General features: G+C 46.3%; 2 protein-coding genes across 4 annotated transcripts in view; both read left to right on the plus strand.

Annotated features, from left to right (window-relative positions):
* The first annotated feature begins 295 nt into the window (after positions 1–295).
* Positions 296–7,951, plus strand: dusp27 (dual specificity phosphatase 27). Of its 2 annotated transcripts, XM_031851616.1 has the most exons (6): positions 296–361; positions 1,817–1,964; positions 2,182–2,300; positions 3,108–3,339; positions 3,531–3,748; positions 3,979–7,951. In XM_031851616.1, exons 2-6 carry the CDS (start codon positions 1,834–1,836, stop codon positions 6,672–6,674), a joined length of 3,396 nt encoding a protein of 1,131 aa, XP_031707476.1. In that variant the 5' UTR covers positions 296–361; positions 1,817–1,833; the 3' UTR covers positions 6,675–7,951. The 2 variants fall into 2 exon arrangements, with proteins under 2 accessions (XP_031707476.1, XP_031707475.1); XM_031851615.1 differs by lacking the exon at positions 296–361 and having other exon boundaries at positions 1,653–1,964.
* A 3,802-nt stretch (positions 7,952–11,753) lies between these two features.
* LOC116385889 (zinc finger protein 513-like) overlaps positions 11,754–12,373 on the plus strand; it is a 4,380-nt gene continuing 3,760 nt past the window's right edge. The window contains exons 1-2 of one of the 2 annotated variants that reach the window (XM_031851625.1): positions 11,754–11,873; positions 12,112–12,309. In XM_031851625.1, the coding sequence (XP_031707485.1) occupies positions 12,270–12,309 (40 nt within the window). In that variant the 5' untranslated portion in view covers positions 11,754–11,873; positions 12,112–12,269. The remainder of the gene's footprint in view (positions 11,874–12,111; positions 12,310–12,373) is intronic. The other variant, XM_031851626.1, reaches the window with a different exon arrangement.

Below are 12,373 nucleotides of genomic sequence, written 5' to 3' on the forward strand. Positions count from 1 at the left end.
GGAGGAAGTAGGGGGACAGAAGGAAAGGAAGTAAGGAAGTAGGACACATGGGAGGATGGAGAGAAGAAAAAGGAAACAAGGACAGAAGGACAACAACAAAAATATTAAAACATATTTCATGCAATGAAATAAACAGTCCGGTAGTATATAAGAACTCTACTGCAGTACATGCACTGAGAGCATCAGAAGTACTCTGAGCAGTACTCTACTGCAGTATCAGAAGTACTCTGAGTTCTGGGTTACTGGTGTCGGGTGTCGGGGCTCTGCAGGCTTGTTGGTGGGGGTGGGGGGGAGGACTCTTTAACTTTAGTGTCAGTCTGGACGCCATCGGCTTCACACGAGCTGCTTCAGACCGGCCGAGGTAAGAACACACGCACACACACACACACACACACAGAACGGTGGTGTTTGGTTTAAAGTCGTCCTCCACCTCTCAGAGTTCTTTCTCCTGGTTTTACTTTTGTTTGACTAGTTTGGAGTGTTGTTTCTCTCGAGGCCTCCGGCTCTCAGGCAGCTGTCGCTCTGATAAAAATAGATCCTCGTCACACATCTACAGTTTACTGTCAGCTTAGAGGCCCAAACATATAATCATACAAAATACACACAAGAAGAAGAAGAAGCATCCACATCAATAATGACACATTCAGCAGATCACAGAGAACACAAAGTTAGGAAGATATACTGTATGACTATGAAATATTCAGGACAAAGTATTTCAACAACAATAAAAACACGTTCTCTACAAGAAGAAAGACAGAAGACTGTGTGTGTGTGTGTGTGTGTGTGTTACACTCCTTTAGGAGGCTGAATATGTGAAGATTGATGAGTTTTGATCCGTTATTTTGTCCATAATTTCACTTTTAATGGAGCTCCAAGTTGTTTACTCCCAACAGCACAAACATCAGATGTCGTCATAAACTAATTTAATATTATGTATTTAACCTGCTGCTCCTTTTAATGCAGCTTCTACTGTCTATCATTGTTTTAATAGAATTCTGCTCATGCAAACCAAAGACAAATGTCTGCATGCAAACAGGAGACAAAGGTTTAACGGTTTACATGTAATTGTAAAAAGAAATGTTTCACTAGCAAATGTACTCATGTAATGTACGAATGTAATCAGTAACTCATCATCTTGTTTCAATTATTATTATTTTCATAATTCTTTCTTTAAAATACATTTTGGGGGAAATGAACTCATTTGTTTTCTTGCTGAGAGTTTCATGCAGCAGCCGGTTAGCTTAGCTTAGCATAAAGACTGGAAACGGGGGGAAACTGCTAGCGTGGCTCTGTCTGAACACGTAGCTTCTCGGTTAGTTAATCTGTAAGAAAAGAAGAAGTGTTTCTTCAGAACATATTCATCCACAATCGTCTGATTCATCGTCAGGATCTGAATCCAGCTGGATTCTCTCTTTCATTTCTATTTCTAGATCTTACTTCACCTTCAGATCCTCAGTGTGTGTTTCATTTCTATTGTTTCCTCATGAGGTCACATCCCTGTTTGAATCACACGACACCTCTCCTCTCTTTATCTTCTCTGACTCTGCGTCTGATGTTTCATAGATGTATTCATGTGATAACGGGGTTTCTTTCTTCCCTCTATTTAATAAATATTATTAGTATTTGTTTTTGACAGCTTAACAGTGCAGATGATCCAATAAATACCTGCAGCAGTATTATAGTACACATATGTATTTAAATGTGTAGCTGTGATCATCATTTAGAGAACTCATGAATGAGAATATATTGTCTGAAGTGAATTTAATACAAATCCAGAAACTTCACAAACTATTATTTTTATTTTGATCAATGGCAGGAGGGATCCTTGTTGCAATGGCGTCGACCAATGAGAGCGGAGCGCGCCAGGACCAGACGGTTCCTGGTGGTGAGGAGGAGGAGGAGGACGAGGAGGGGAGGATCGTCAGAGGGATCCAGTCTCAATACCTCCGCTGTGCGTCACCCAGGTAGGAGAGTAGACCACCTGGAGGTCTGATTTCAGGATTTAGGAGAATCATTAGCAACATGAGAAGCTGCTCTTTTCTCCCTGGACTCTTTGATTCAAGATGAATATCTGACTCATTTATTGCATAAAGATTGTTGCAATAAATGTTTTAAAAAGAAGAGTGATGTTTGCTTTGTGTTGAGGATTATTAAAAGCTCCATGTTCCTCCTCTCCGTCAGTTTCTCCATGGCTTCAGAGTCCAGGTTCTCCGTGATCTCCGGCTCCGACGCCGCGAGCATCTTCATGGAGCCCATGCACCTCTCGTCAGCCATCGCTGCCAAGAAGATCATCAGCGAGGGTGAGGAGCTCAAACTAAACCCAGACACGTAACATCATGTCTCTATAGAATGTCAGAATGAAGTCTTAAGCGATGGATGGACGGAGATCACGTCAGGTCGTCCTCAACCAAATCACTTCTGACGTCTGAGTCCACGTCCAACATGTCTAATTCAGTCAAGAGCTCCTCAATTACATCCGATCCACGTCTCGTCCCCTCGGCTGGTTAGCGGCCCCGAGGAGCGGAGACGCTCTGATTGAGGACATTAGCTCGTGGGACTGCATCGTCCATTAAAGGGACAGCTTTAATGGACGATGCATGTTTCATCTGCAGAGGAGCACGAGGAGAGATGTGTCTTAATATGCAGGCCGCTGAAGTTTCCTCCATAACCCTCAGACCTCATCTTCTCATAAAAGAAACATTTATATGTGTCCACGAAGTTATAATACAATCAATATAAAATCAATTTGAGTTCAAATAAACTTCAGACATCAGAACTAAAATATTTTACATCCAAAAAGTTACTTTCATCGCTGAAGGGTGAAATGAGTCTGCTCCTCCTCCAGCAGGGAAACGGAGAATCCTACTGAGCATGTGCAGAGTGAGTGTCATCACTAGCTTGTTCCTGATTGGAGGAACCGGTGTGTTACTATTGACCCTGGTCTCCTCTAATCTGGGTCCAGAAATCTATTGTTTTTCTCTTAAAATCAAACATTAAGACACGAATCTGCTGAGTAGGACTGTATTATCATGATTATGACTATTTAATCCCTCTGCATTGAAGCTTTTATCAAAGGTCAACACATCTGGTTCATGTCCTCCCTTTAGAGCTGCCGCCTCGCAGCGTGCAGGCCGAGTCTGTCCCCGAGTCCATGCTGGAGACGGCCGATCAGCTGATGGTGGAGGACCTCTACAACCGCGTCAAGGACATGATCGACGACCGCAGCCCCTACAACACCCCCTGTGTGCTGGATATCCAGAGGGCCATGGTGCAGGACCGCCTGGAGGCCCCCCTCAACCCCGTGGACGAGGTGTGGCCCAACGTCTTCATAGCCGAGAAGTGAGTCCAGCAAATACTAAATGTCCTCTTATTGGCTTCTTCTGCAAGAGCGAACTCCAGCAGCCGAGGAAGACCATGTGTTGGGGTTGAAAGCCACAATACCAGCCAGTCTAACGGACCTCGACTGCTGTTTCCATGCTTGGTTTGCACGTCTGATTCCTCCTCACGGTGCGATATTTCTCTCGTTTCAGATCTGTTGCGGTGAACAAGGCTCGCCTGAAGCGAATGGGCATCACCCACATCCTGAACGCGGCCCACGGCACGGGGGTGTACACGGGCCAGTCCTTCTACGGCGGCATGAGCCTCCAGTACTCGGGCATCGAGGTGGACGACTTCCCCGACTCCGACATCTCGCCGCACTTCCGGCCCACCGCCGAGTTCTTGGACGACGCTCTGCTGACACACAAGGGTGAGAGAGGCTTTCTGTTTTTCCTGGTGATGATGATGATGATGATGATGATGATTCATCTCTTCAAACGATCATCTTCATCCATTTTGCTGAATAGCAGCTGATTCACAAAGTGTTGCCTCGAGGAATGAATTCCTTTTCCGCTGCCAAACGACTTTTATTCCATAATTATTTTACTATAAAGAAGACTCTACTTCCTGGTACTAAACATCCGTCTTGTCTCTGTACAGGAAAGGTTCTGGTTGTGTCCATGATGGGCGTGAGCCGCTCTGCTGTCCTGGTGGCGTCCTACCTGATGATCTTCCAGCACATGACCGTCATGGAGGCCCTGACCTCCATGAGGAAGAAGCGCGCCATCAACCCCAACGAGGGCTTCCTGAAGCAGCTGCGGAATCTCAACGAGACCCTGATGGAGGAGCGCGACGACGACGACGATACGCTCAGCCAGTGCTCCGTCATCGATGCACGCGGTTGCGCTCGCATCTTCGGCGAAGACGAGGACGAGGATGATACGGATAGAGAGGAAGAGCGGAGCATGATCGAGGTGAAAGCGCGCTCCATCGTGATGGAGGAGGAGGAGGACGGAGAGAGCGTGATGAGCAGCGTCGCCTCCTCTGCGGCTGCCGCGGTGCTCCGGAGTGGATTGACTGGCGCACCGATCGACCAGAGGCCGAGTCAGGAAGAGGTTGTCCTGCCGGAGACGGAGGGCGGAGAGGATAGAGAGGACGAGGACGGCCTCGACAGCATGATCCGCGAGTGGCAGAGGAGGAACGAGAAATACCAGGATGACGACTGGTGGGAGGCGCAGCTGAACAGCGACGGAGAGGACGTGGAATCCGTCGGCCAGGGACAACCAAAGAAGATGTCCGATGTGGAGAGCGTCACTAGCGAGGACGTGCGCGCCGTGAAAGAGCGGTTGAAGCGCCGCGGCAGACGTCCGGCCTCGGACGTGATGTCCACCTCCAGCTGCACAAGTTACTCCGATCTCTGGAAACAGCGGCTGAGGGAAATCGAGGAACAAGCCGCCGCTCGCTACCGCAAGAAAGAGGACGAGGACGGCAGCGAGAGCACCACCTCAGAAGGTGGAGAAGGAGCAAAGAAGAAGATTGATGACGAGGTGGAGAGCCTCCTCTCCGACACCAGCTCCATGTACAACTTCTGCCAGAAGAACAAGGAGAAGATGACGCCTTTGGAGCGCTGGCGTGTCAAGAGGATCCAGTTTGGTTGGAACAAGAAGGATCGAGAGGACGGAGACAAAAGTTGTGTGGGAGATGGAGAGCAAGGCGACGGAAAGGGAGAAGCCAAGATGCCGTCCTATCAGGATGTCAACCTGACGGCGTATCAGACGTGGATGCTGAGGCAGCAGAGGCGCCTCGGGGAGGAAAACACGGAGGAGATCGTGGAGATGAGTCGGGGCGAGGACTCGGCGACAGTCAAGCGGAGGCAGAGACGCGAGGAGATCCTGGAGCGCTCGAAGAAAACACTGGAGGAGAGTCAGTCCATGTGTGGCTTGGACGACGAGAGCAGCGTCAGTGGCGGTACAATACCTCTCTCCGCCTTCTGGGCCGGAGCCGGAGTCACGGGCCTGCCGAGTGTCACCAACGACGACAACATGTCCATGCTCAGCGGCAGGTCATCCGTCATATCCTCGGTTTCACAGGCTCGCAGTACGAGATCTGTGAATCCCATCGCATCGCTTCCTCCCATCCTCCCGGTTCCCACGGTCCAGGGCCCCGGAGGAGAACCCATGGTCAATCTAGCCAGCATCCAAAACTGGATCGCCAACGTCGTCTCCGAAACGATCAAGCAGAAGCAGACCGAGATGAGCCTGCCTCCTCCGTCGCACGCCGGATCGGAGCTCGGCTTCAGCCTGATTTCGGGCCGCGGCATGGACGACGACAGAGCCTCCCTGCTGAGCGGCGCTTCCTATTCCAGCGTGCTGTCGCCGGGTCGAGGCGGGGCGGCGTCGGTCCTCTCCGGCACCGGGTCGAGCGCCATCTCCGGTCTCACCGGGAGAAACTCTGCTCTGGGATCCAGGAAAAACAAGATCACCACCACCAGCGTGCCTCTTTTCAGCCTCTTCCAAGACCAGGTCAACATGGGCAAGCTGGACGCCATGGACAAGGAGATCAAGTCCGAGATGAGGGGCAAGATGGCCGTCTACGAGAAGAAGAAGATCCTGGAGGACAACAAGCGCAGCACGCTGTACAAGAAGAAGAAACCAAAGGAGGACGAAGACGAGAAGGAGAAGAGGAAGAACAGAGAGGAGGAGTTTCTGGAGGAAGCAAAGAAAAAGGAGAAACCTGCGAGGACTTTTGGGCTCTCTGGGTGTCTCAATCTCAACCCGGCGCTGGAGAAAGATAAGAACACCAGCGTGGACGACTGGCTGACGAGCGTCCGGCCTCCTCCGAGGAAACCGGCCTCCGGGGTCGACGCCGGCCCGGCGGAGGACCCCTACGAGGACCTCGACGCCTCCGCTTCCGAATTCGACTTCTCCAGCCGCAGGGCGTCCTACGCCCTCGACGAAGACGACGAGGAAACTCGCAGCGTTTCCTCCAGATACAGATCGCGGCTCCGTGAGCATCCATCAAGCGAAGACAACGGGTTCACGGGGTCCCACGGCTACAGGAGGTCGTACGGTGCCCAAGACGAGGGTGACGAGGCCGCGGAGAGCTTCCGCGACCTCGCCGCAAAGAGGAAGTTCGCCCATCGTTCGCGGTACGAAAGCAGCGAGACGGAAGGGAGGAGGAGTCTGCGGGAGGAAGCCAGCAACGAGGAGGAGGAGGAGGATGACATCACCACCTTCATTGCCCAAACCAGGCAGAGGGTCCGAGCTCGGGCCGCCGCCGAGGCCGAAGACGACGAGGTGCTGGTGGCTTGGAGGGCGCAGCAGGAAGCGAAATCACAGAGCAGAAGTGAACCATAGGAGATTTGAGAGATCTGAACTCATCGTGGACTTTAAATCTGAGGATAATATGAAATAGCAAAGATCTATTAGAAACACATAGTGGCCGACTGGACAGCTGATGAGGACTGATGCCTTGGCCAACCATTTGAAATCTTCCTCCTTTTCATCTTAGTTGCAATGCTACAAATAAAGAACCTTAAGTTTTACAAATCCACACATTTATTCCCTTTTTCTTTCTTTACCTTCTCTCTTGTCTCACACGTCCTCTCCATAGTAGTGTTCTGTTCTTTTGTTTTTCCAGAAGATATTTGTTCCCGTTTGGTTGCCCCTAGTAGATCTGATTATAGAGGCGAGCACACATCGCACTTAAAATCCTTAAATGTCGACTGTGATTATTGTTCAAGAAACACTAATAACTGTAAAAGTAGGCGTCGCTGTTTTTGTGGATTTCTGTATTTGGACAAAAGAAAACCGACATCAGTCAGTAAAATATGCACTTTTGCCTTCTTGTCTCTGTAATTAACACAACTAGTTTATTATGTCGTTTATTAGGGTTTGTTTGCTCCACCGTTGAATGTAAAACTGATTGTGAAGCACATTTAATACATATTTTCATAAAAGATGACGTGAGACGAGTCATTTGTTTCTTTATTTTATTATTGCAATAAATGTTCTGACAAATGACGACTCATGGGCTTTTATTATTATTATTTAATTTAATAAATATTTTATTAAATATAGGATTAAATAGATACCCAATAACAAACAACTCAGACCAGACAAACTGATTATTAGTAATATAACTATTATCATGATGATGATTATTATTATTGTTTTGATAAATGAATAGATAAATGATATTAAACATTAAATTATATGTAAGATTATAAGACAATGAACCTGTTATTCCTGCTTTTATATAACATCTGTTTTTTATTTCTTGTATAACAAGAGAAGAAGAGCATTTCCTGGAAAACAAATGACTCGTAGTTCTACTGATTCTGGTCTGATGATTATGAAAGAAGTATTTCTATATTTGTGGATGATCATCACTCTTACATCTACGTCATACCTCCATCTATGGGACACTATAGGTAGTGCTGCAGATATACTTTCAGATAAAGATGTTTGAGATTTATAGATAATTATCGTCTTAATAAATCATTCAGAATAAATCATAAAACATATATTTGTGTTCGCCGTTCCTCAGCTCTTGATTGTGTTTCTCACTTTGTTTCCTGGCAGTAATGGTGACATAATGTAATACTCACTGCAGCTTATGAGCAGCTTTACGCTCCACAGAGGGATCAACGCTGCAGAATGTTGAGCTGGAAGAAGAGGAACACAGATATTATGAGACATTTACACACAGTATATATGTCTGCATGCTGTGTCTGCAAGATTCATAGTTAATGTGAATTTAAAAAAGGAAGAAAACGATTTAAAATGTGACAAACTATGTAGATATTTGCTTAGTTTTAAGTAAGACTGAATATTTTGTATCTTGTTGCCAAAATAAAAGAATCTCTAAAGACTTGTGAGTACTTTTACTTCTGATACTTTAAGCAGAAGCACTCAGATATTTTATTGCAGTAAAAGTATTAATACCACAATGTAGAAGTACAATAATATATTATTATTAGATCATAAAACTGATGCTTTAATGTGTTTACAGCTCATTTTAATATCCTGTATTTATTAGTTTATTCAGTGTTTGTATTATTGATCAGAATCTACAAATCATCAAATAAATGCAGTAAAATAAAAAGTACAATATTTGCTTCCAGAATGTAGAGAAGTATGCTCAGAATTATACTTAATCAAAGTACTTTGCTGTCTATAAATACATGACATTTAGAAATGTCTAAAGAGCGGTGGTCATGTTGAAGAAGTAAAGAAAGAGCAGCTGACAGATTAAAGTATTAAGGATAAAAACGAGGCCTTCAGGTCACCAGACTGAGGGACGAATGACGTGAGCTCGTTTTCTGCCAATCGGCATGAATTCAGTCCTTCAGTGTGAAAGCTTTCATAACGCCGACACATGCAGCTTCATTCCCTCCTCTGCTGGACGTCCTTTCCTCTGGTTTCCTGCGTCATGGCGAGCTGGTGGACGGCCGCAGACGTGCTGGACAGTCTGGACCTGGAGGAGGACTCCATAGTGGCCCGGGTCATCCAGGCCGTCGGGCTGCTTGGAGACATTCTGTCTCTGGAGGACACCATGCTGTCTAACGCCCAACCAGAGCACAACACCGACGGGACTGCACCAGGTGAGGAGGATGAAGAAGGAGAAGAAGAAGAAGGAGAAACGCCAAGAGAGGAAGTGAACGTGGAGGAACACGAAGGAGAGAAGGTGGGAAAGGAAGGAGAGCAGCACGTGCAAGACTGGAAGGATGACAGCAGAGAGGAAGAGGAGGAACTGGAGGAAGATGATGGAGATGTTGGAGTGGAAAAGCAGGTACAAGTGAGAGAAGAGGAGGAGGAGGAGGAGGAGGAGGAGGAGGTTGAAGGAGATGAAAAGGCAAAGATGGACACGGAAGAAAAGGAGGAACAGGAAGAGCAGGTGTTCGAAAATGAGGTAGACGAAGAGCGAGGAGATGAAAAGGATGAAGCAAAGACTCAAAGAGAGCCGGAGGAAGGAGGGAGGAAGGAGGACACGTTTGAGGAGGAAGGAAAGGAGAAGGAGGCAGACGAAGATGGAGACAGTTTGGATGATGAGTTTAAGAACAAACTTGGATGGACCGTCAAGGTCGAGGTAGAGGAGGGAGAGATGAAAAGACAGGATGAAGAAGAAGTCGGAGGAGAAGAAAAGGAGCCTCGGAAGGAGGAAGCACAAGATGGAAGGAAAGAGTTAGAGACTCGGGACGAGGAAGACGAGGTAGAAGAAGAAAGAAAAGAACAAGACAGGGGGACAGAGATAAAAGGACATGGAGGAGGTGAAGAAGGAGAAAAGATGGAAGAGACAAGAGAAAACATGGTAGAGAAAGAAGAAGAAGAACAACAGAGTGATGGCAAAGAAGAAGAGAAGGAGGCCTTGAGAAACAATGTAGAAAATGTAGAAGAAGAAGAAAAGATGGAGGCCATGGGAGACAAAGTAGAAAATGTAGAAGAAGAAGAAAAAAAGATGGAGGCCTTGGAAGACAAAGTACAACATGTAGAAGAAGAAGAAAAGATGGAGGCCTTCGTACACAAATTAGAAAATGTAGAAGAAGAAGAAGAAGAAGAAGAAGAGATGGAGGCCTTGGGAGACAGATTAGAACATGTAGAAGAAGAAGAAAAGATGGAGGAACCAAATGATGAGTCAGCAAACCAACTTAATCAAACAGATTCCCAGAAGCCATCACCCTCCTCGTCTCTACGAGCCTCTGAATGTGCTGAAACGCTGAGTCATGCCGGTGCAGAAACAGGAAATGAAGCTCGCCGAGTCCCCACAGAAGAAGAGCAGAGCTCAGGCGCTGCCAAAAACCTCAACGGGGACATTCATCCCACTTCACTGAACGGCGACAAAGAGACGGAGGGAAGGCCGACTGTGGACGCTCGTCTGGATCTGAGAGAGGAGCAAAGAAAGAGTCTGGAGGAGCAGGAGCGACTTGAAACAACGCCACTGACATCATTTCCTGCTTCAGGACATCCAGGTGAACCTGCAGCTGACATCCAGGACATCACACCTGAGCTACACACAGGTACGCACGTTTACCGCTGTGATCGTTTACAATTTGCATGAGTGGCGGACTCCACCACTCACACCGAGAGCTCCCACTGAAAGAGGAACATACTGAATGTAAACGGCTGTTGTTGATCAATGCAGACAAAGAATTATGTTTAAAAAAGGGTTTGATTTTTATTAAATCTTACGGGTTTTACCTTTAAGTTTTAACATAACAATAAGGGAGCCTAAAGTTTGCAAACTATGTTCTAAAATGCAATTCATGATTATTTTTAATGTTGAGTCTTTCATGAATTTAACACTATGTTCCCCACTGCTTTCATTCGCTTTTAACTCCTAAACTTTGTTGCTGTGAGTGTTTAAATATCTGGCAGGAACTTGTAAACAGGATCTCACATAACAGATATGATTTTGCTGCAAACACAATTACTCCCGGTGGAGATTCAGGCCAGAGAGTTAATTCATTCATTAAAATTGAATTAAAATTCCACAAAGATGACGCTCACTCTGCTGCCTGAAGCAAACAACAACAAACTGAGACAAATGAAATCACCTCATGTCGTGCTTTTACCTTTAACATTTCACTTTTAACGTTTCCTTCAGGTTGCAGGTTGGAGGCGAAGGTGTCGTTGATGGATGCAGCCGCCGGGTCGCCGTTACGGGCTGGAGGAGGATGCAAAGAGCTGAGTCTGACCGTGAACTCGTCCAGCACAAACCCTGAGATGGAAGCGAAGGAGGACAAAGAGGAAGGAAGTCAAAACTCTCTCAGTGTGAACAGCGAGGGGGACGGCAAGAAGAACGGCAGCCATCAATCGTCAAAGTACAAGACAGTGTCCTTCAGGAGGATCCAGAGAGGAAACACCCGACAGAGGATCGATGAGTTTGAGGCCATGATGGACGTCTGATCAAACCTTAAATATTCTCTCTTTGGGCTTGAAGATAATGATATCTAGTAAAACCTTGAGAAAAGTTTAGTAGACCCAGGATAGAGCCCTGTGGTACACCATCCTGTAACGTAATGTTTCCATTGTTGTGAGTGGAAGGCGCTGAATAAATAGTTTATTATTGTTTATTATGTGTCGTCAAAGTGCTTGAAATCTGTTCTTGTAGCTCTTTTCTTTATTTAAAATGCGATAATTTATTTATTAGTATTTCAGTGGTGGTATTTTCATGAACAGACATCAAACCAGAACTATTTAATGATGATACATGGAGAAAAATAACTAATAACTAATGATATTTATTTTTATATTTATTTTTATATTTATTTTTATATTTATATGTATCTATAAGCACCATAATACGCAATAATCCTAATACTATGTGATAAATATTAGTATTTTTACATGTAATAAACAGGACATATATTGGCACCGAGACACAATATCAGGACTACATATCCCACAATCCTCCGCTCCTGTCACTGACGTCACCCGGAGACCCCGGCGTCCCTCTGCCAGCAGCGAGCGGTGCGCGTTTGGCAACAAAAGACTCATTTCTAAACAGGTTGGGACGTTTTGTCGACGACGGTATTTTTTGGCACGTTATCACAGGTATGTTTACGAGCGGAGTGATATTTAAACTTGTAGTTTTATCCTGAGTTTGTAGTTTAAACGGTTTTAATTTTAGAACGTCGGAAGTTGACTTGGTAGCTAGGTGGCTAACAAGATGGCTGCGTCTATTTACTGCGGAACAACATCAAACACTGACTCACTTTAAAGTGTGTTTAACGTCACTTAGCATGACGCTGCGACTCTGAATGAGCATATCTGTGGACACGCTTCGTTCCAGGCGACAGTTGGCAGTCATGACACCGCTGCTGCTGTCCGTTGGAGGAAGAGGAAGAGGAAGGAGATGATGATGATGATGACGTTCAGTTAGCTGGCTGCCTGCCTGGCGGACGGACGGGCGGACAACCAGAGCAGGATCCGGGACGACGAGAGGCGAAGATGCCGCGGAGGAAACAATCCAACCCCCAGCCCGTGAAATGTGAGTTCAAACTGTTCTCTTCCAGATGTTTGAGGCTGTATCTGGTGTTTAGACTGTTGTCTTC

Source organism: Anarrhichthys ocellatus, unplaced genomic scaffold (genome assembly GCF_004355925.1).
Source record: "Anarrhichthys ocellatus isolate YVR2014 unplaced genomic scaffold, GSC_Weel_1.0 scaffold12, whole genome shotgun sequence".
NCBI classification, from domain to species: domain Eukaryota; kingdom Metazoa; phylum Chordata; class Actinopteri; order Perciformes; family Anarhichadidae; genus Anarrhichthys; species Anarrhichthys ocellatus.

Excerpts from the sequence above, each read along its gene's own strand:
- dusp27 (XM_031851615.1), top strand. The coding sequence starts at position 1,810 with ATGGCAGGAGGGATCCTTGTTGCAATGGCGTCGACCAATGAGAGCGGA. Across the intron at positions 1,965-2,181 it reads CTCCGCTGTGCGTCACCCAG|TTTCTCCATGGCTTCAGAGT; the intron begins GTAGGAGAGTAG and ends CCTCTCCGTCAG. Across the intron at positions 3,749-3,978 it reads CGCTCTGCTGACACACAAGG|GAAAGGTTCTGGTTGTGTCC; the intron begins GTGAGAGAGGCT and ends GTCTCTGTACAG.